The sequence below is a fragment of the Triturus cristatus genome, chromosome 8 (genome assembly GCF_964204655.1).
Source record: "Triturus cristatus chromosome 8, aTriCri1.1, whole genome shotgun sequence".
Classification (NCBI taxonomy): Eukaryota; Metazoa; Chordata; class Amphibia; order Caudata; family Salamandridae; genus Triturus; species Triturus cristatus.
Genome location: NC_140591.1, coordinates 998,753,032 through 998,773,274, shown reverse-complemented (window position 1 = coordinate 998,773,274; position 20,243 = coordinate 998,753,032). Strand labels below are relative to the sequence as shown.

Below are 20,243 nucleotides of genomic sequence, written 5' to 3'. Positions count from 1 at the left end.
GATCTCTGTAGTTTCTAAGAGGACCGGGGATAGTCTGATTTGCTATGAAAGGCTGGTGAGCAAGGAGTGGATCCAGTCCAGTGCCTTGTCGTAGATGCCAGCGTCGTGGAGTCTCGTGATTAGGGTCCGGTGGGAGACGGTGTCGAAAGCGGCCAAGAGGTCCAGTAGGATGAGGGCTGCGGTCTTGCCTCTGTCGAGAAGGGAGCAGATGTTGTTGGTGGCGGCAAAGAGGGCGGTCTCTGTGCTGTGGTTGCCTCGGAAGCCGGGTTGGGAGGTGTCCAGGGCGTGGTTTACTTTGATGAACTCGGTGAGTTGGGGGTTGATGGCCCTCTCGATGACCTTGACTGAGAAGGAGAGGAGAAAGCTGAGTCGGAAGTTCTTGAGATCTGTCGGGTCTGAGTACGGTTCTTCAGCAGGGTATTGTTCGCTGCTTTTTTCCAGTTGTCCGAGAAGGTGGCAGTTTTGATGGAACAGTTGATGGTATGGCGAGCTGGATGGCGATTGTGGCGGCTGCTCTGTGGAAGATGTGGTTCAATAAAGGATCCGACGGGGCTGCTGAGTGTATTCTCTTCATGGTTTTGAGCATGTCCTTTGTTGTGAGCGGGGTCCAGCTGAGTATGGTCTGTTGGGGTGCGGCTTGGTTGTGTGTGGTGGCATGCATAGTGGCAGCATCTAGGGCATCCAAGCTGTCGTAGATCTCCCTGATCTTGTGGTGGAAGGAGGTGCCAAGTTTATTGCAGAGGTATTGGGAGGGTGGGACGTCTGTGGTCTCGCTGTTGGGCTTGGCAAACTCCTTGACAATTGCGAAGAGTTCTTTGCTGTTGTGTGCATTGGCACTATTTCTGTCTTGGAAGGCTGTTTTCTTTGTGGTTTTGAGGAGGAGGTGGTGTGCATTGATGGCAGATTTGAAGGTTGCGTGGGTTTCCGGGGTTTTGTTGTTCCTCCATCTCTTCTCTAGTTGTCGGCAGGTACGTCTGGACTCGTGGAGGGCGGGAGTGAACCAGCTGGCTTTCTTGGTGTGTTGCTTGCCTGGTCTCTCCTTGAGGGGTGCCAGAGTGTCGGCACAGTCGGAGATCCACCAGTGGAGGTTGTGTGCTGCGGTGTTGGCGTCAGTTGACGTTGGCAGAGTGGTTGTGCTGAAGGAGTTGTTTAGGAGTTCTTCGGTGGCCTTGCCCCAGCTGCAGCAAGGGGGAGGGTGATAGGGGTGGTGGTGTAGGGTGGGCGTGGCGAAGGCAAGATGCACGCAGTGGTGGTTGGTCCAGGAGAGTTCGGTGGTTGGCTATAGCTGATGTTCACGCTGATTGAGAAAACAAAGTCGAGCATATTTCTGGCTGTGTGGGTCGGTGCGGTGACCAGCTGCTTGAGACTGATGTTAGCAAGGTTCTCCAGTAGGGAGGCAGTGTTTTGATCGCTGGGGTAGTCTATATGGGAGTTGAGGTCACCGAGTAGGATGTAGTTGGTGGATGCAGGACATTAGGATGCGATGAGGTCAATGATGGCGTCGGTGAACAGTGGACGGAGTCCGGGGGGCCTGTAGAAGAGAGTGCCGTAGAGGGTGGTGTTGGGTTGTTTTGTATCTGGAAGTGGAGGTGTTCCATGGTTGTCGTTGAAGTGCGTGGTTAGTCGGAGGTTGTACTTGTTGGCAATGGCGATGCCTCCTCCTGGGTGGTCTGGCGATTTTGTAGCTGTCTGGGATGGCGATGTTCGGTCCAGAGCATGGGCTGCTCCAGGTTTCTGTGAAGAAGGCTATGTCGGGAGAGGTGGCGTCGAGGAGGTTCCATATTTCTGTGGCGTGTTTGTGGAGGGATCGCACATTGAGGAGTCTACAGTTGGTTCGGTCAGGTGTGCTGTTGGATGGCTGGGAGACAAGAGGAGCTGGTGTGGGTGAAGGCATGGTTGCAGTTTTGGCAAGCGATAGAGTCCATGGGTCTTCTTCGGTGATGCTTGGTGGCAAGCGGCGTGGCGTCCAGGGTTGAGGGTGAGGAAGGTGCTGGCGTTGTAGCGGTGGATGGTCCAAGAACCAGGGTCCTTGATGTTGGGCACGGATGGGTGCAGAGGGGCTTGCCTTTGACACGCCAGCGGCTGCCATTAAGTAGTTCTGCGGGGGCTGGACAGCTGGGAGGCGGGAAAACGCGGGAAGGAACACTGGAGGGGGCAGGGCCATAGGGGGATCGCAGGGGCAACGAAAGCAGGAGGAAAATACTATGAAAAAAGGGCAGAGAAAGCAAGTGAACAAAGGGCAGTGAAAGCAAAGCGAAAAAGGGCAGAGGCATGTAAAAGCAAAGGAGAGAGAAAAAAGCAAAAGAGCATGAAGAGAGACAGAACGATCAGAGAGAGAGGCTGAAGGGTAATCAAGCAACAGAGCGGTGATGCTCTACGACTAGACCACCAGAGATGAGGCGCAGGTAGGAGCCTGCGGGTGGAGGAGGGCCTTGAATTCCTCACCTCTGGGTCAGCAGCAGCGGGTACAGCAGTATCTATCTACCAGCTGGAGTTGTCCTGTGAAAGGAGCAAGTCCACTAAAGGTTTAGGGGATGCACTTTCATCGTGCAGTGCCCGCCATTAAGTAGTGTTTTGGGGGGGTGGAGTCTGGACTGCTGGGAGGTGGTATAAATGCAGAAAGAGAGACTGGAGAGGGGCGATGAGGCCGTTGGGGATCGGAGTGGCAGGGGCGATGAAAGCAGTTGTAAAAGAAAAAAGGCCAGAGAAAGCATAGCTCAAAAGAGCAGAGGCAGGCAAAGTGAAGGAGACAGAAAAAATCAAAAGTGCATAAAGAGAGGCAGAACGATCAGAGAGAGAGGCTGAAGGGTAATCAAGCAACAGAGCGGTGATGCTCTACGACTAGACCACCAGAGAGGAGGCGCTGGTAGGAGCCTGCGGGTGGAGGAGGGCCTTGAACTCCTCACCTCTGGGTCAGCAGCAGCGGGGACAGCAGTATCTATCTACCAGCTGGAGCTGTCCTGTGAAAGGAACAAGTCCACTAAAGATTTAGGGGATGCACTTTCACCATGCAGTGGCCGCCATTAAGTAGTGTTTTGGGGGTTGGAGTCTGGACTGCTGGGAGGTGGTATAAATGCAGAAAGAGAGACTGGAGAGGGGGGGATGAGGCCGTTGGGGATCGGAGTGGCAGGGGCGATGAAAGCAGTTTTAAAAGAAAAAAGGCCAGAGAAAGCATAGCTCAAAAGAGCAGAGGCAGGCAAAGTGAAGGAGACAGAAAAAATCAAAAGTGCATAAAGAGAGACAGAACGAGCAGAAGGGCAGTCTAGCAGCTGAGCAGTGATGCTCTACCACTGGACCACCGGGAATGAGGTGCAGGCAGGAGCCTGCAGGGGAGGAGAGCCTTGAACTCATGACGTCTGGGTTAGCAGCAGCGGGGACATCAGCAGCTACCAGACATAGCTGCACTATGAAAGGAGCAAGTCCACTGCAGGTCAGTAGACTGCACTTTCACCATGCAGTGGCTGCCATTAACTAGTGGTGTGGGGGGTGGCTGGACAGCTGGGAGGTGGGAAAATGCGGACAGGGACACTGGAGGGGTGTGGGGCCGCCGGGGATCGCAGGGGCGACGACAGCAGGAGTAAAAGAAAAAATGGACAGAGAAAGCAAATGAAAAGAAAGCCAATGAAATGAAAGTGAATAATGAGCAGAGAAGGCAAATCCCAATAGTGCAGAAACAGTCAAAGTAAAGGAGAGAGAAAAAACAAAAGAGCATAAGGAGAGACAGAACGAGCAGAGAGAGAGAAACAGCAGGGCAGTCAAGCAGTAGAGCAGTGATGCTCTACCACTGGACCACCAGTGATGAGGCGGAGGCAGGAGCCTGCGGGTGGAGGAGGGCTTTGAACTCCTGATCTCTGAGTTACCAGCATCATCGGGGACAGCAGCAGCTGTCAGACAAAGCTGCACTGTGAAAGAAGCAAGTCAACTAAAGGGTTAGTGGACTGCCCCAACCAGAAACCCCAAGTAACATGTAAATGAAGTACTACTCCCACTTCAACATCACAAATGACTTGTCAGACCAAGAAATGTGTTTTTGATGAAACCTCAGTGGAATATCCGTGATATGTCCTTTCGGCGACGGAATTGCTATGGAATCTCAAAACGTTAAGGCAATATTAGGCTAGTACTATGTAGGAGAGACAATTGATCCAGCGGGTTACCAGCCTCCGGTACTCAAACACCAAATACTCACCTGGACCCATAAACACATACGTTCACATAGGCTAGTAAATACCACTGGGGTCAATTTTTGTAAATGCTTTATAAGATTAGTTACCTGACATTCTTAACTAATCTTTCGCTGATCAAAAAGTTCTTTCCTCTGGTCAATGGACCTATTAGTTGGAACTAGTTGATGCTGAAATGACATAGAATTATATTTTCCTTACTATATTGGAAATAACCACAGACTCAGGAAAAGTTTTAAATGTTTATCTAGTTACATTCATTTGAGCCAAAAACACAATACAGTTCGAACTCCGTTTCTCCAAGGAAGGAAAAGTCAATAAATTCAATAATCAGTCATTTATATCAGATCAAAGTTTCACAATGACAGTACTCAGAAAGGAGAGGATAGAGAGAGCAGTATGATGACATACTACACAGAAGTATATTTACCTAGAACGGTGTGTAAACCAACCCCTTGGCCAAGGAGCTGGAAGGGTCCCCTGGGATAGATCAGGTGACAAAGACTTCAGGACAGGTTTCAGGACAGCAATCAGGAAAGGCTAGATAACCTCTTCTAGATCCGAGGCCTGCGTCGCACCCCTCTCTGACACTATCTTCCTCCTCGATTCTTCCGCAATCTTCTTCTAATTATTTGACTGAAAATTCTAAGTCTGCAAATTGATTCTTCTTCAGCATTCGCTCAGCTCTCAGTCAGCATCCCGGTCTCTCAGCATTCTGGTCTTGCTGTGATCACTGTTCTAACTAAACTACCTCAATTATACCTTTCTAATGGCATGTACCACCCATTAATGTTTCAACTTCATGAAACTCCTAATTCTGATTGGACGGGCAAGGGGGGATGATCATCACACCATGCTAAGTTTTAATAGTTTTCTTTGGTTCTTTATTTAATGTTCCTGCCCCTTAATTCTTATTCCCAAGATTTATTTCCCACCCGTATTCACATCTTTATCAAACAAAAGTATACATATGACATTCATTTCTATTCAATATTTAGGATGTCCAGCAGGTTCCCAGGACATGTTACAAAGATGGCCTTGGATGGGATTCAAGAACGACATCTTGGCTTGTTATTACTGCTCCTGCGTGAAAGTCACGTGTAGTATGGATTTCTGTCTCACTCCCAAATACGAACTAGTAGAGAGGTCACAAAGAAACATTAATTTTAAAATAAAATTATTTCACTGTATACCACCGATCTCTACTCTAATCCCATTTACTTATAAAGGCTCTTCTCGCATTAGCACTTAGTAAATAGCTTGTTTTAGTTTCAGCGAAGCAGATGCTTAGCATGTGAGCTTTCAAGCGGCCATTTTAGATGCATTTGCGTAGGTGCAGAAATTTCCCTCCAAGTGAAAGAACGTCATCCTGCGTAGATGCAGTTGACGCATGCGCAGTACAGTTTCCCTCGTTAGCAGCCATTTTAAGTTTCACTCGGGTTACTTGTCAGTAAAACACGTAAGCAAGCTTCATCTTTTCTAAAATATGGAATGTGGTGCATATTATTTTATACAATACACAATTAATACGGTGTTACATGTTATATGGGAGGATTGCTTCCGAGCAAGTCTCTTTTATATGAGTCCTTGCTCCATCACAAAGGACCTGATTTAGAGTTTGTCGGAGGGGGTTACTTTGTCACAAATGTGCCGGATATCCCATTCACCATATTAAGATCCTTTTTAAACCTATTGGGATTGTAATATGGCAGACGTGATATCCGCTACATTTGTGACAGAGTAACCTGTCTGCCAAACTCTAAATCAGGCCCAAAGTTTCCTTGGTTTTGCCACTTTTTTAGGAAATGTATTCAAAACTATTCTCAAGACGTCAGTCTTGTCATGGATCTTCTAAGGGAGAATAGAATATTTAAGTGAAGTCAGGAAGCCAATCTTGCCAATCTCCATTTAACAGATTACGAGAGGAGTTTGTTAAAACACTTGCACTACAACAACCAGATGATTCTACACCACTTATTATGGAACTGATGCTTCTGACAGAGCCATTGGAGCTGTCTTAATTCAAGAAGACTCAGTGGGAAATGAACATCAAGTGGCTTATTTTCCAGCAAAAGCTCTCCAGTGGAATTCAATCCCTTGATTCTGGATTATGAGATTTTGGAGTGCTTTATGTAGGAAGTCCATCTAAACAAGATTTTTTGAAGGTTAAAGCAACCATAGATATGCTCAAAATTCTGAGAAGTAGTTTTGAGCAGAACGTCAGAAATATAATACTGCATTAGGAGGAAAGAGAATGTTAGAGTATTGTCCTGAAGAAGTGAATTCATTACTGTTAAACACATGTTGGCTGTGCCCTGTGAGAGACAGTTAGACATTGGAAGGACAACAGTTTTGGAATATTGAGTCCAGGATACAGAAGAGCTGTTCAATTGTTGGACCTACAATATGATGTTATTGTGAAAAGAATAAGTAGTGAACAAATTGGAGGAAAACACAATTTTATGGGTGTCTGTGTATATGTGATAAATGTTTTGTAGGTACCTACAGATGATTTTTGTTTGAAGTGATTCAACACATATTGAATATAATAAACTAGGGTAAAGTAATTATGGTATTTTTCCAACAACAATTTTACAGAATTTTCATGAAGAAATGTACCTAAGCAATATACTGCAGAGCATAATTAAAAACTGACCAAGTAAGATCAATTGAAAACAAATTATTATATGTGCTACTGGCAACTTCAGGATTACATCCTTATCCTTGCACAAATGGGCAGATGGAAAGTCTCCAGTAAAACCTTGGAAGAATATCTCTAATGCTATACATCAGCCTCTCAAGATAATTGGAAAAGCTCACTTCCAGCTGCTGAATTCACCTACAATAACTCCATTCAATCTTCTGCAAGCATTCCCCCATTTTTGCTCTATGTGGTTTTCACCCTTGATCTTTTCCTGGGATTTCTGCACATGACGATTCTATCCACCTGTTCTAGAAAGGATTCATCAGCCTAGGTAGACTCTTATCTACAATTTAAAAAGCTTTAAAATGAGGTGGGTGTACAATTCAGTTGATGTAGACGACTTCCCCTCACCCTTATAAAATAGGAGATAAAGTTTAGTTATCTCCTACTAATATTCCAAATTCAGTTTTTTCTTCTAAATTAATCTCAAGATTCTGTTGACCTTTTTCAATATCCAAGATTATTAATCCTGTAACTGATTAATCTTCTTGGAAGAATCGTCATCGTTTCCACTTGTCATTTGTGAGACAATACATAGTTCATCCCTGTTTTTTAAAGAAAATGAGTCATTTACCAATTATTGTTAAATGTCAACCTGAGTATGAGGTAAATTAAATCTGTGATTCTCGATTTAGGAGAGGAAAGCTTCAGTTCCTTATTGACTGAAATGGTTATCTTCCTTGCGACTGTTCTTGGGAATCAGTGGAAGCAGTTCTTGTCCCTCTTCTCATTAGGTGCTTTTTCAACAAACACACTAGGAATTCCCCTCTACAGAAGTTCAATACCTTCTATTTTTTATACTGATGGCAGACTCGCCCGCTTGTTTGTTGCCGGTAGCGGGGCTTCTTGGCGGCATTGCTTGTCTGGCAGCTGAGAGTCAGTAGTTGCTAACCATATTGCATACAAGGGTAGTTTCTTCAGAAGCTTCTCAAATCAGAGTAATTGTAAGTGGCATCTCCGTAACGCAGCATGCCTATTACTTTTTGCCACTGTTACTTAGCATGTAGTCTGTTGATATTAATTATGTTAAACAATTTTCTCTTAGTTTCTTGGCAAATCAATTTCAGATTTTACACCTTGCAATTCATTCATACTTGGATAGTTGCAGTAATGCATTTTCCCAAAGGAAAATGGAGGGATAGTACTTCTTTGAATGTAGATATAAAAAGGACAATAGAGTGGTGCATGATGCATTTCAACGTTGTATGTTAAGCTAGTTGTTCGCTTATAGTTGCTTTTGGATCCTTGCTTGTCTCTAAGTTTTAGTTCTTATTCCAGCAGAGCCTTTGCCTCTATTTGCTGGCCTGTAGCTTTGTTTTTTTGTTATATTCAGTATTTTCTCTTCCAAGACCGAATCTGCTTGTAGTAATTCCAGGCTTATCTGTTTAACCTGGAGCTGGAGATTGCTGCTGGAGGTGGCAGGCCACATCTCCGCTCTGAGAAGACCACCCAGTCATCACCTAGAAGACCTGCCCTTGACTGCATCATTTTTGTGTAGGTTTACCACCATGTATTGTCTATGAACCCTGAGTTCATCTTAAAGCAGAGTTGACTCTCACCTTTGTGTCCAAATCAAATGTGTTCTCAAAGGCCTTCTTTCCACATGGCACCACCCCACATGCCTGTATGTACCTCTCCATCACGCTTCTATTATTTAGTAATCTGTTGTGTGCTTTGAAGCTACAGTGTATGGAAGTGCTTGATAAATGTATTCTGTAAAATGTGTGTTCACACTAGCATTGGATTACAGCCATAACACACACATTGCATTGAACAACAAACCCTAAAGAAGGCTGTAGATGCTTTTGAAGATGTACGGATGGAAAATCTCACCACAAAATATTATGCATGTTCTGTTGTGTCCCAATTACTCAAGATTTACTCCTGTTTTCTAGTGGCTCAATGACATAGAAACAGACCGTCGGTACAGCACGTGGCCATCAAGTTACCAGGAGTTGCTGAGGCCTGCATTTCCTGGAGTTCTACGTCAAATCAAGCGCAATTTCTTTAACTTGGTGAGTTTTGGAATTTAAATTTGTGTAGTGCAGTTCTGTCGTTGTTTTTCTGTTAGTGTTTACATATATGAACATGTTTATTTTTATCATGATCACGACTTGTAAGGCTATTTTCCTTTTGTGACACTTTAAAGTAGTTGAGAATAAACTGTTGCCTCCATTGTTAACTTCCCTTCATTCAGGAAAAAATGTTGAGCAGTAAAGTCGCTTGCATTTTTTATTAATGTTACTGACTATCTGAAACAGCAGTTCATGTCTTATGATTCATATTAGGAATGATCAATGGTAGTACTATAATATATGTTACATGCTTGCAGTGCCCCTGTTAGACCTGGGACCATTGGCGTGAGGCTCCCTTTCATTTTTCACTGATTGCCTCCTCTTTTTTAGATCTGTTTGCTGGTTTAGATGCTTTGGGCACTGTACCACTGGTATTCAGTGCCACAGTGCAAGTGCTCCCTATGTTAAATTGATGTATTGATTAGTGACTCCATGATTGGCTTATTTGATTTACTTGTCAGACCTTAGTATAGTGTACCATGTGTGCCCAGGGCCTGTAAATCAAATGCTGCTGGTGGGCTTGCAGCACTGGTTGTGCCACCCTCAGAAGCAGCCTGGAAAGTGTGTCTTAGGCCTGCCATTGCAGAGCCTGTCTGCAGTCTAGTACTGCCATGTTGACTTGGTAAGTGCACCCACTTACCAGTCCCTAAACCTTCCCTTTTCTTCATATCAGACACCCCTAAGGTAGGCCCAAGGGCAGGGTGCATTGTAAGTACAAGGTAGGACATGCACTGATGTGTGTGGCATGTCCTGATAGTGAATTACAGCCATTTTCATTTTTCACTATTGCAAGTCTACCAGTCCCCATAGGCCAGAATGGGCAGTTTGATTATAACACCTTATAATCCTAACTGACCCAGGGAACATGGTTTAGTTTGGATGATCTCAGGATTATAAAATATATCTTTTAGTGAAGTTGGTTTTAACATTCTGTGTTTGAAAATACCTCTTTTAGAAAGTAGGAATTTTCTTACCTAACCATCCAGCCTGCCTCTGCTGGCTTGTGTATTGGGTGTCTGTTTTTTTGAGTGACAGGGGCTGGGGGATTCCAGGAGACAGGGTGAGTCAGCACAGGGCTGAATAGACCTATCTGCATGTAGAGTGGTGGGAGGAGTAGCACCTGAGTCTGAATAGAGCTGTACCTGCCTTCCACAATGCTGGCTCAACCTCCTGTGGTGCGTCTGATGTCCCTGGCCCACCCTGCCAAAGGATAGAAGGACTTCTGTAAACAAAGTGCTCCAGGACTGAACAGAACTGGTTTGGACTAGGTACAGGCCCCTCTGCCTTCAGAGGACAAAGGATTTAGTTGTATAAATATGGGGACTCAGACCCCAAGACTTTAGATCACTTCTGGAACAACAAGACAAACCTCTGCCAAGGAGAAGAACCAAGGAAGCTGTTGGAGTTGGACTGCCCCTCTGCCAGTGTGCTGTGTTGCTGGGTTGGCCTACAGTGGTGTCTTCAGTGTTAAGGAGAAGAGAAGGAACTTTCAAAGAACTTTCATCATCTTGCAGAATATTACTCCAAGGGCTTGAACTTGTGCTTGCCTCCTGCTGACGTCTCAGGGACAAAAGACTTCACCACCAGCTCCCCTCTAAATTTCCTTGCTGGGAATTATGTCTGCAGAAGCCTGCGTGTCGCTGGGAGCGGGAAGCGCGACTCACCAAGAAGAACCGTGTCGCAGTTGCAGCGGTTGCATCACCGGAGAAGCGCATTGCCGCCGCAGAGGTTACCCACGCATCACCAGAGAAGCATGTCGCAGGGCCTGTTGCAGCACCAAAATTAGAGTTCGCCGCACGGCCGCTGGGCGTGCATGCATCGTCGCATCAAGGGCGCCATCTTATTGCATCACACCGGATTGTCACATCGCGGCGCCATCTTGTCGCATTGTAACCGGAATGCAGTACGAGAATCAACGCATCACCTCCTCTCCTGTAAGGACCAAGACGCATCCCCTACTCTGCGCAAGCATTGAGGCGCGACGCATCGTCTCCCCCGAAGCAAGGAACCAACACATTTCCATCCCTGCGAACCTTTTGTTTGTTTTGCGTTACTCATCCAGGTACTTTTGTGAGAAACGTGTCACATTTATCATCACCTTGAACTAAGTTACTTCTACCATCTTTAAGTCTATTTGAGTACAGTATTGTGGATTTTTGTCGTTTATGGTCTTGTATTAAGTCTCTTCGAGGCATGTGGGCTGCTGAATTCATATCTGTGCATAGATCGCCGCCTAGTGTTGGGTCCGGATGTTTGCACGTTGTTGTCCTGGAAGAGTCTTCGAAGTATCCTTGGATAGGTGACTCCTCCCCTGGACTACAGTGCGCATGGGCATCCTCTCCATCCTCAGATTGTTTTTTTCCGCCATTGGGTTCGGATGTGCTATCTTAGCTCAAGTTAGGAAAAGATTTTGTCGAGGCCAAAAGGCCTTTAGTTCGCGTCGGTACTGTTTATCGATCGGTTTTCGATACTACCTTGTTAGTTCACTAACTTTCAGCACCTACTTTTTTCGCATTTACCTGTCCATCGACTACTTCGACGATGGAATCGAGGACGCCATTCAAGAGGTGTCCGGTATGCAATGCGAAGTACCCCCACATCGACGTCCATCCGGTGTGCAACAAATGCCTTTCGCCGGACCACGACGACTCGACATGCATGGCCTGTGCCCGGTTCCGTTCCAAGAAGACTCTACGGAATCGACGAGCGGCGAGACTCGAGGCGCAGCACGCGGCACCGGCCCCAGCAGACATCTTCAACGAGGCCGAAGACATCGAAGAATTGGAAGTCTTACCCTCCAGTCCCGTTTCCGGCCACGAATCCGGATCGGACGAAGTCGACGAATCACTCTTCCACAGAGGTGAAGACGACACCGAGGTAGGAGACGACGAGGAGGCCTTAGGGGCCGAAGAGAGTAGCTCCAATGATGAACAAGGCCTACCTGTTCAGACCGAAGAAAGCCCAGTGCCACAGCCTATGGCTCCGGTCGAGGGATCGCCTTCGGGCCTTACCCGAGACCCATCCCGCAGTTCTTCGGCCCCGCCCTCGGGCCCGGCCTCGGACATTCAGCGGCAGCCATTGCTGCTTAAACCAGCTGGTTTCCCTTCCATAAAACCGAAACCGAAAGCTGCTCCGGTTCCAACGAAACCGAAAGTGGCGCTGGTCGGATCGAGGCCTTCCACGCCTTCGACGCCAGCGAAACGCGTCGGCACCGACCGCACCAAGAGAGACTTCGGTGCCGAACTTGAAGCGGGCGACGTCGGAGTCGACATACGGAAAAAGGCCTTCGGCGCCAACAAACCTGCTCGGCTCCCGGCACCGACGCCACTGACACCGAGGGCCGCACCGCCTGCTGCGTCTCGCATCGCTCCCTCGACAACACCAAAGCCTCACGCATCGAAGACGTCGACGGTCATCTCCGCATCTCGACTCGATGACCCACCGGCGCCGAAAAAGTCCACGGCCGCCTCTACGAACCTGGTCGGTGCCAAAGCCTCAAAGGCGCTCCAAGTACGACCTGGTGCGACACAAAGCAGCAAAACCAAGACTGTCCTCCAGGACCCGTCGGGTTCCGGTCCGATCGAAGCTCCAGCAGCCTCTTCGGTGCCAGCCAACATTACCTTTGGCTTGCCTCCGTCAACAATCCCGAAAATGTTCCAACTCAGGACACGGGTCACCCAGACTACGATTACACCTGCTGAGACGTCTCCGTCACATGTCATCGACGCCAACACTGGCAGGATGATTCTCCACGAGCGAAGGATAACTTCGGAACCACCGTTGGACCCTTTCAGGATCCCACTAAAAAGGAAGCTGCCTGTAGAATCAGAACCTCTCCTTTATTAACCTTTCCACTCATCCTACCAGGATCCACAACTATTCTCCCCCACACGCTCCGACACGGATGCGTTGGAGGACTACATGGATGACCAAGTCCCCTACCATGGAGACACAGACCCTGATGACCAGCAGGACCCTGATCACACTTGGGGCGACCCTGTAGACCCAGGTGCACCTCTCGATGCACAGGACCCACAACTCTATGGGGCAAAAACATCTCCCACAGAGGATACTGCGGCGTTCAACGCTCTTATTGAACGTGCTGCAAATAACCATGGGGTGCAGCTTCACTCTGATACCATCGAAGATGACTTTCTTATGGACACTTTTGCATCCTCAGAAAGGCATGTAAAGACTCTGCCTATGTTGAAGGGAGTCCTCAAACCAGCCAAGGACATTTTCAAGGAACCCACCAGGGCACGAGTGATAAACCCCAGGATTGATAAGAAATACAGATCAGCACCTGGGGATCCTACTTACATCAGAGGCCAATTACCACTAGACTCCATTGTCGCAGCGAATGCTCGCAAAAGGGCACACTCGCAAACGACAGGTGACGCTCCTCCCCCGGACAAAGAGTCCAAGGTGCTAGAGACCTCTGGCAAGCGAGTTGCAGCCCAAGCTGCCAACATATGGCGCATAGCTAACACTCAAGCGCTCCTCGCTCGCTACAATAGAGCGCACTATGACACACTGGAGCAACTACTCCAACATCTCCCTGACCCCTACAAAGAAGGTGCAGAAATTCTTATCAGAGATGGACAGCTACTCACAAATGCTTCCATCAAATGTGCACTAGATGCTGCAGACACGGCTGCCAGAGCCATAAACACAAGCGTCATGCTGCGACGACATGCCTGGTTACGAATCTCAGGATTCAAGCCTGAGGTACAAAACAATATACTCAACCAGCCTGTCAACCCCGACTATTTATTCGGGCCAGAGGTTGACACCACCCTTGAGAAGATAAAAAAGGACACGGACACTGCAAAGTCCATGGGCGCTCTCCAAACTCAGTCCTTTCGGAGCGGCTCCTTTCGTCGCCCCGGAAACAAGGGAGCAGGTAGAGGACAGGGGTCACAACAAACGTATAACAAAGGCAATACACAGACCACCTACGATAAAAACACCCGAGGTGGATATCGTGGCTCCAGTACAAAGGGCAGAGGACGCGGCTACGGCAACACCAGGTCCTCCCCCAAGAACAAGCAGTGACACCCTCTCCCTTCCTCCCGACCACATAACACCTGTCGGGGGAAGGCTACAAAGGTTCCTGTCCACGTGGAACTCCATCACCACGGACAGGTGGGTCAAAGATATTGTAAAATACGGTTACTGTCTGGAGTTAACCTCCACTCCACCCACAGTACCACCAAGGAACCGTCCTATGTCCTCAGAGCACTTAACGCTCTTACAGCAAGAGGTGCAAAGTATGCTTCTAAAAGGCGCTATAGAGGTCGTACCCGTCCACGAGCAGGGTACGGGGGTGTACTCCCTCTACTTTTTAATACCGAAAAAGGACGGGTCACTCAGACCTATATTAGACCTGAGACCCCTGAACCAGTACATTCTTTCAGAGCACTTTCACATGCTCACTCTACAGCAAGTCCTTCCGCTTCTCAAGCAGGGAGACTTCCTAGCCACGCTGGACCTCAAGGATGCGTATTTCCACATACCCATTCACCCCTCACACAAAAAATACCTCAGGTTCACTGTTCAGGGGCAGCACTATCAATTCAAAGTCCTTCCCTTTGGCGTGACAACAGCGCCCAGGGTTTTCACGAAGTGCCTAGCTACGGTGGCAGCACATCTACGGAGGCAGCATATACACGTCTACCCCTACCTGGACGACTGGCTCGTTCAAGCGAAGTCAGCCCAGCAATGTGCCAGCCACATGTCCCGCACCATTCACCTTCTTCACAGTCTGGGATTCTCACTAAATTACCCAAAGTCCCATCTCCAGCCCGCACACGTACAACAGTACCTAGGTGCGACTATAGACACTCTGGCGGCCACAGCTCAGCCAAATTTAGTGAGGATCAACAGCATACAACTGCTGATCTCCAAGTTCAAACCCAATCACTCACTTCCAGCGCGAGTGTTTATGCAGTTAATAGGCATGATGGCCTCCTGCATCTTCATAGTCCCGCACGCGAGATTACATATGCGCCCGCTTCAGGAGTGCCTAGCACGTCAGTGGAATCAGGCTCAAGGACAGTTGAAAGACCTAGTGTTGGTGAGCGGTCGGGCATACAACTCTCTGCATTGGTGGAATCCACAAAACCTTTGCAAAGGCCGACCGTTCCAAGAGCCTGTCCCACAGATAGTACTGACAGCGGACGCGTCTCTCCAGGGATGGGGAGCTCATGTACTCCACTACACAGTGCAGGGACTATGGACGACACAACAAAAGAAGATGCACATCAACCTTCTGGAACTGATGGCAATCTTCCTGGCCATGAAGGCATTCAAAGTACATCTGTGCAACAAGGTCGTGTTGATCCGGACGGACAACATGACCGCAATGTACTACATACAGAAGCAGGGAGGAACTCACTCTCCACAGTTGTCTCATCTGGCTCAGAGCATGTGGAAGTGGGCCATTCAGAGGAACATGTTCCTCATGGCGGAACACCTCCCTGGCAAGGACAACCAGATGGCGGATCTGCTCAGCAGACACAGCCACCAGATGCACGAGTGGGAGTTACACCCATCAGTACTCCAACCGTACTTCCAGCAGTGGGGTCATCCAGAGATAGACCTATTCGCGACAAGCGAAAACGCAAAATGCCAAAGCTTCGCCGCCAGGTTCCCACATCCGCAGTCGCAGGGCAATGCGATATGGATGAACTGGTCCGGCAGATTAGCGTACGCTTTTCCCCCAGCGCCGTTGATACCGCTGGTGGCTCGCAAACTCAGACAACACTCCCTGACACTCGTCCTAGTTGCTCCCACGTGGGCACGCCAGCCGTGGTACACCACCTTCCTCGAACTTTCCGTGGTGCCGCATCAAAGGCTGCGGATCAAACCCGCGCATTTGACGCAGAACCATGGAGAGATTCAGCACCCAGATCCGCAACAGCTGAACCTGGCGATCTGGCTCCTGAAGTCCTAGAGTTTGGCTATCTCAACCTGCCACCTGACTGTATGGACATCATCAAGGAGGCCAGGAGACCCACTACAAGAGCTTGCTATGCAGCCAAATGGAAAAGGTTCGTCATTTATTGCGGTAATAATGACATTAACCCGCTGGACGCATCCATCCAAAACATCATTTGTTACCTCTTACACCTATACCGATGCAATCTGGCGTACACCTCTATACGTGTCCATTTGACCGCAATATCAGCCTATCTGCAAACCAGGCAGCACCTCTCACTATTCAGAGTGCCTGCCATCAAAGCATTCTTGGAGGGACTCAAACGAGTCATTCCACCAAACCACCCACCGGCTCCAATGTGGAACCTCAACTTGGTCCTCACACGCCTGATGGGTCCACCCTTTGAACCTCTACACTCATGCGAGATTCAATTCCTTACCTGGAAAGTAGCCTTCCTGGTAGCGATCACTTCCTTAAGAAGAGTTAGTGAACTCCAGGCACTAACCGTTCAAGAGCCATTTATACAGGTTCACGCCAACAGGGTCGTACTACGTACCAACCCCAAATTCATGCCCAAAGTAATATCGCAGTTCCACATGAATCAGACTATTGAACTGCCCGTTTTCTTCCAAAACCCACAAACTGTCGCAGAAAGGGCACTACATACACTAGATGTACGGAGGGCCCTCATGTACTACATCGACAGGACTAAACCCTTCAGGAAGACAAAACAACTGTTCGTTGCCTTTGCCCCGCACCACAAAGGTAACGCCATCTCCAAAGCAGGGATAGCCAGATGGATAGTTAAGTGTATTCAAATCTGTTATCAAAAGGCAAAACGCACATTAACTATTCCACCACGAGCCCACTCAACACGTAAGTTGGGGGCTTCCATGGCTTTTCTAGGAAATATTCCCCTGCATGATATATGCAGAGCAGCCACATGGTCCACTACACACACATTTACAAAACACTATTGCGTAGATGTGCAGTCAAAACAGCAGGCAGCTGTAGGACAGGCTGTTCTCAAAACACTTTTTCAGACCGCTGCAGCTGGCACTGGTAGCCGCCGCTAATAGAGGGCACTGCTATGTATTCTATGCACAGATATGAATTCAGCAGCCCACATGCCTCGAACTGAATATGCTACTTACCAGTATGCATCTGTTCTTGGCATGTAGGGCTGCTGACATTCATATCGCCCTCCCTCCTCCCCGGCACCTGTAGCAGCTGCAGCTCTCAGAATTACTGTATAGCATGGTCATCACTTTCTGTATCTACTCCATCACTGCCACAATGGCGAAAAACAATCTGAGGATGGAGAGGATGCCCATGCGCACTGTAGTCCAGGGGAGGAGTCACCTATCCAAGGATACTTCGAAGACTCTTCCAGGACAACAACGTGCAAACATCCGGACCCAACACTAGGCGGCGATCTATGCACAGATATGAATGTCAGCAGCCCTACATGCCAAGAACAGATGCATACTGGTAAGTAGCATATTCAATATAAAGAATACTTATTTTTATAAACCCTGTGTGGTGTCCATCTGTAGTGTTTTCACTGTATTACTGTATGTGTTCACAAATGCTTAACACACTGCCTCTGAGATAAGCCTGTCTGCTCGTGCCAAGCTACCAAGGGGGGTGAGCAGGGGTTATCCAGTAGTGTAATCCCCTTTCCCTGACTTAGAAGCAAGGGTCCCTATTTGGTCAAAGGTACCTACCTCTGCCAACTAGGGACCCCCAGTTCTAAAATTATTTGTGTTAGGATATGCATAAAAACTAAAGAAACCTGTATCTGTTATGTGCAAAATTCCATACCAGGAAAAAGGATCCACAGTACCAGATGATAAGCATTTACATTTATTTACCACTTTGAGCATATGTAATGTAGAAGTGACAATCATAAAATCAACAGTGTTCTGGTGGCTTTAATTACTTTCTGTTCATTTGTGGAGGGTAGTTTGAGTATGTTGCTAATATGAATATATTACGCTTATTAAGCTCATCATCTAGACTCGGATCACAAAATAGTGCTCCCCTAAACATAGATGAATAATGTGAAGGCAGTTATAGTTACCTGAGCTAGCTATAACTTACGCCCCAGCAATGCACTGCATACGACTTCACATATTACATCACGCATGACATGGTCAGTGAGTATCTGGGTGGGTCTGTGAGTGGGTGCACATATCTAAGTGGATGCATGAGTGTCTGGGTGAGTATGTAAGGGGTTGCATGAGTGACGCAGGACCCCCTTTGCGTGGCTCGACCATCCAAGCGACTTCTGAACACTATTTTGGTATTTAATCTTTAAAAATTCATGTCTCGTCTTCTACTGATTGAATTTTTGTTGTTTTGGTCTAATTTTACTCAGGTAAATATTCTCAACATTTCTAAACCTATGTGGAGTATCTTTGTGGTGTTTTCATTTATTTACTGTAATTTAAGTGTTGCACAAATACTCTACACATTGCCTTTTAAGTTAAGTCTGACTGCTCTGTGGCAAGCTACCAGAGGATGAGCACTGGTTAATTTAGGGTGTGTATCTGATTTACCCTGATTAGAGTGGTTGTCCCTACTTTGACAGGGTGCAAACCTCTGCCATCTAGAGACCCCCTTTCTAACACCATCCACATCTCCTCCTCCATCATCACCTTTGCCACTATATTCTCCTTTACCTTAGTCACAAGATATGGATTCAGACACATGCAGTTCCTACTATCCACAGGTCCCCTATGTCGAGCCCTTTAGACAACATAAGGGAGATGATCTATGGGAAGATCTGTCTTCCCATAGAGTCTGTTAGGCAAATTATCCTACTGCTACTGCTATGCTCCCCAAACAAATTCGTAATCCTTTCCTCATCTATCCCTCCACTATCCTTTCCAATCCACATAGCAGACTAACATGTCCAACACAATTAATTTCATTTTTCACTATACTAATTCACCACAACTCCTTTATGAGTTCTGGAGTAGCGTGTTAAGCGCCGAAAAAGCAATTCAACACCTTATCAGAGGTAGCAAGCGCTATATAAATGCAAACCTTTTTCACTCTTTTATTCCTTCGGTATCCTTCTCAAATAAATAACTGCCTAACATATCCACCACTCATATTAATGTTTATATTTCACTATAGTAATTCACCACTAATCCTTTATGTGTTCCGGAGTAGCATGCTACTTGCCGAAAAATCGTTCATTACTCCCATCAGGGGTAGCAAGCGCTATATAAATGCAAACCTTTTTTTCCCTCTTCTTTCCCTACACTATCCTTCTCAATCCAAATAACTGACTAACATATCCACCACTCAAATTACTTTCATATTTCACTATACTATTTCACCACTAATCCTTTATGGGTTCCGGAGTAGCATGCTACTCGCCAAAAAAGAACTTCAACGCCTCATCAGGGGTGGTAAGCGCTATATAAATGCAATTACAATACAAAAGAGCCAACACAGCTGATTTGCAAGAGTACCTACAATAACAATTCCAATAAGCTGAAAAAAATATTAAACAATAATGCATCCTCAACTCCCATAAATTAAGCTTTGAAAACCCCATGTTCTCATATAAACAATACTCATGTCCGAGTGATTGGCTGGTACGCACTAGACCATAGCAAACTATCTCTCATGACATAAATACTCTGTGAAACTTACCACCTGTGATGGGACACTTCCTGTGTGGGCTGTGTCACTTTTTGACCCAAACAAAAACCATAGACTTAGGCCTTAAATTACCATTGCAAGCTGCAGCATTATTTACCTGAACAGCTGTCCCTGTGGTCTAATAGATCAAAATTAGAATAGGAGAACATCGCAGTAACATTAGATGTCAAAAAACTATCTACACTAGACAATCATTTAAAAAGTAACCCGGAACACAAATATCATGAAAAAAACACTAGTACAAGAGCAACCCTGGGTCTACAAATTGAAAATAGCAAACACAACGAGATGATGGATGGAGTGATGAAACTTTTAAAAACCTCATCCCCAAATAAGAGATCTGGGTTAAATCCATTGTTCTTTTGCTCACCATACCACTGCATTTTTGACCCAGCCATATGCAAATCAGTCTTGACCCTGCTCTCCATGGGAACAGTCCAGCCCAAACTGCCAGGCCAAGTCCTCCCTGGACCAGAAACAAGCATCCTGGAACCAGTTTCGGTGTATCACCCCTCCTCAGCCAGGCTAGCTTGAATCCAGTACCATGTCTACAGATTAAAACACATATTATTAACCTTAATGACAACATTCTATGTACTCAGATCATTCCATAGAAATATGCCTCCTCACCTCTTGATTAGTATCTGTGATATAGTTTTTCA

The 20,243-nt window shown here is 46.8% G+C and overlaps 1 protein-coding gene across 2 annotated transcripts in view; it reads left to right on the top strand.

Annotated features, from left to right (window-relative positions):
- Nucleotides 1-20,243, top strand: part of UGGT2 (UDP-glucose glycoprotein glucosyltransferase 2) — a 1,472,699-nt gene that overhangs the window by 570,287 nt on the left and 882,169 nt on the right. For both annotated transcript variants that reach the window (XM_085622547.1, XM_085622546.1), the window contains exon 13: nucleotides 8,784-8,903. In XM_085622547.1, the coding sequence (XP_085478673.1) occupies nucleotides 8,784-8,903 (120 nt within the window). The remainder of the gene's footprint in view (nucleotides 1-8,783; nucleotides 8,904-20,243) is intronic.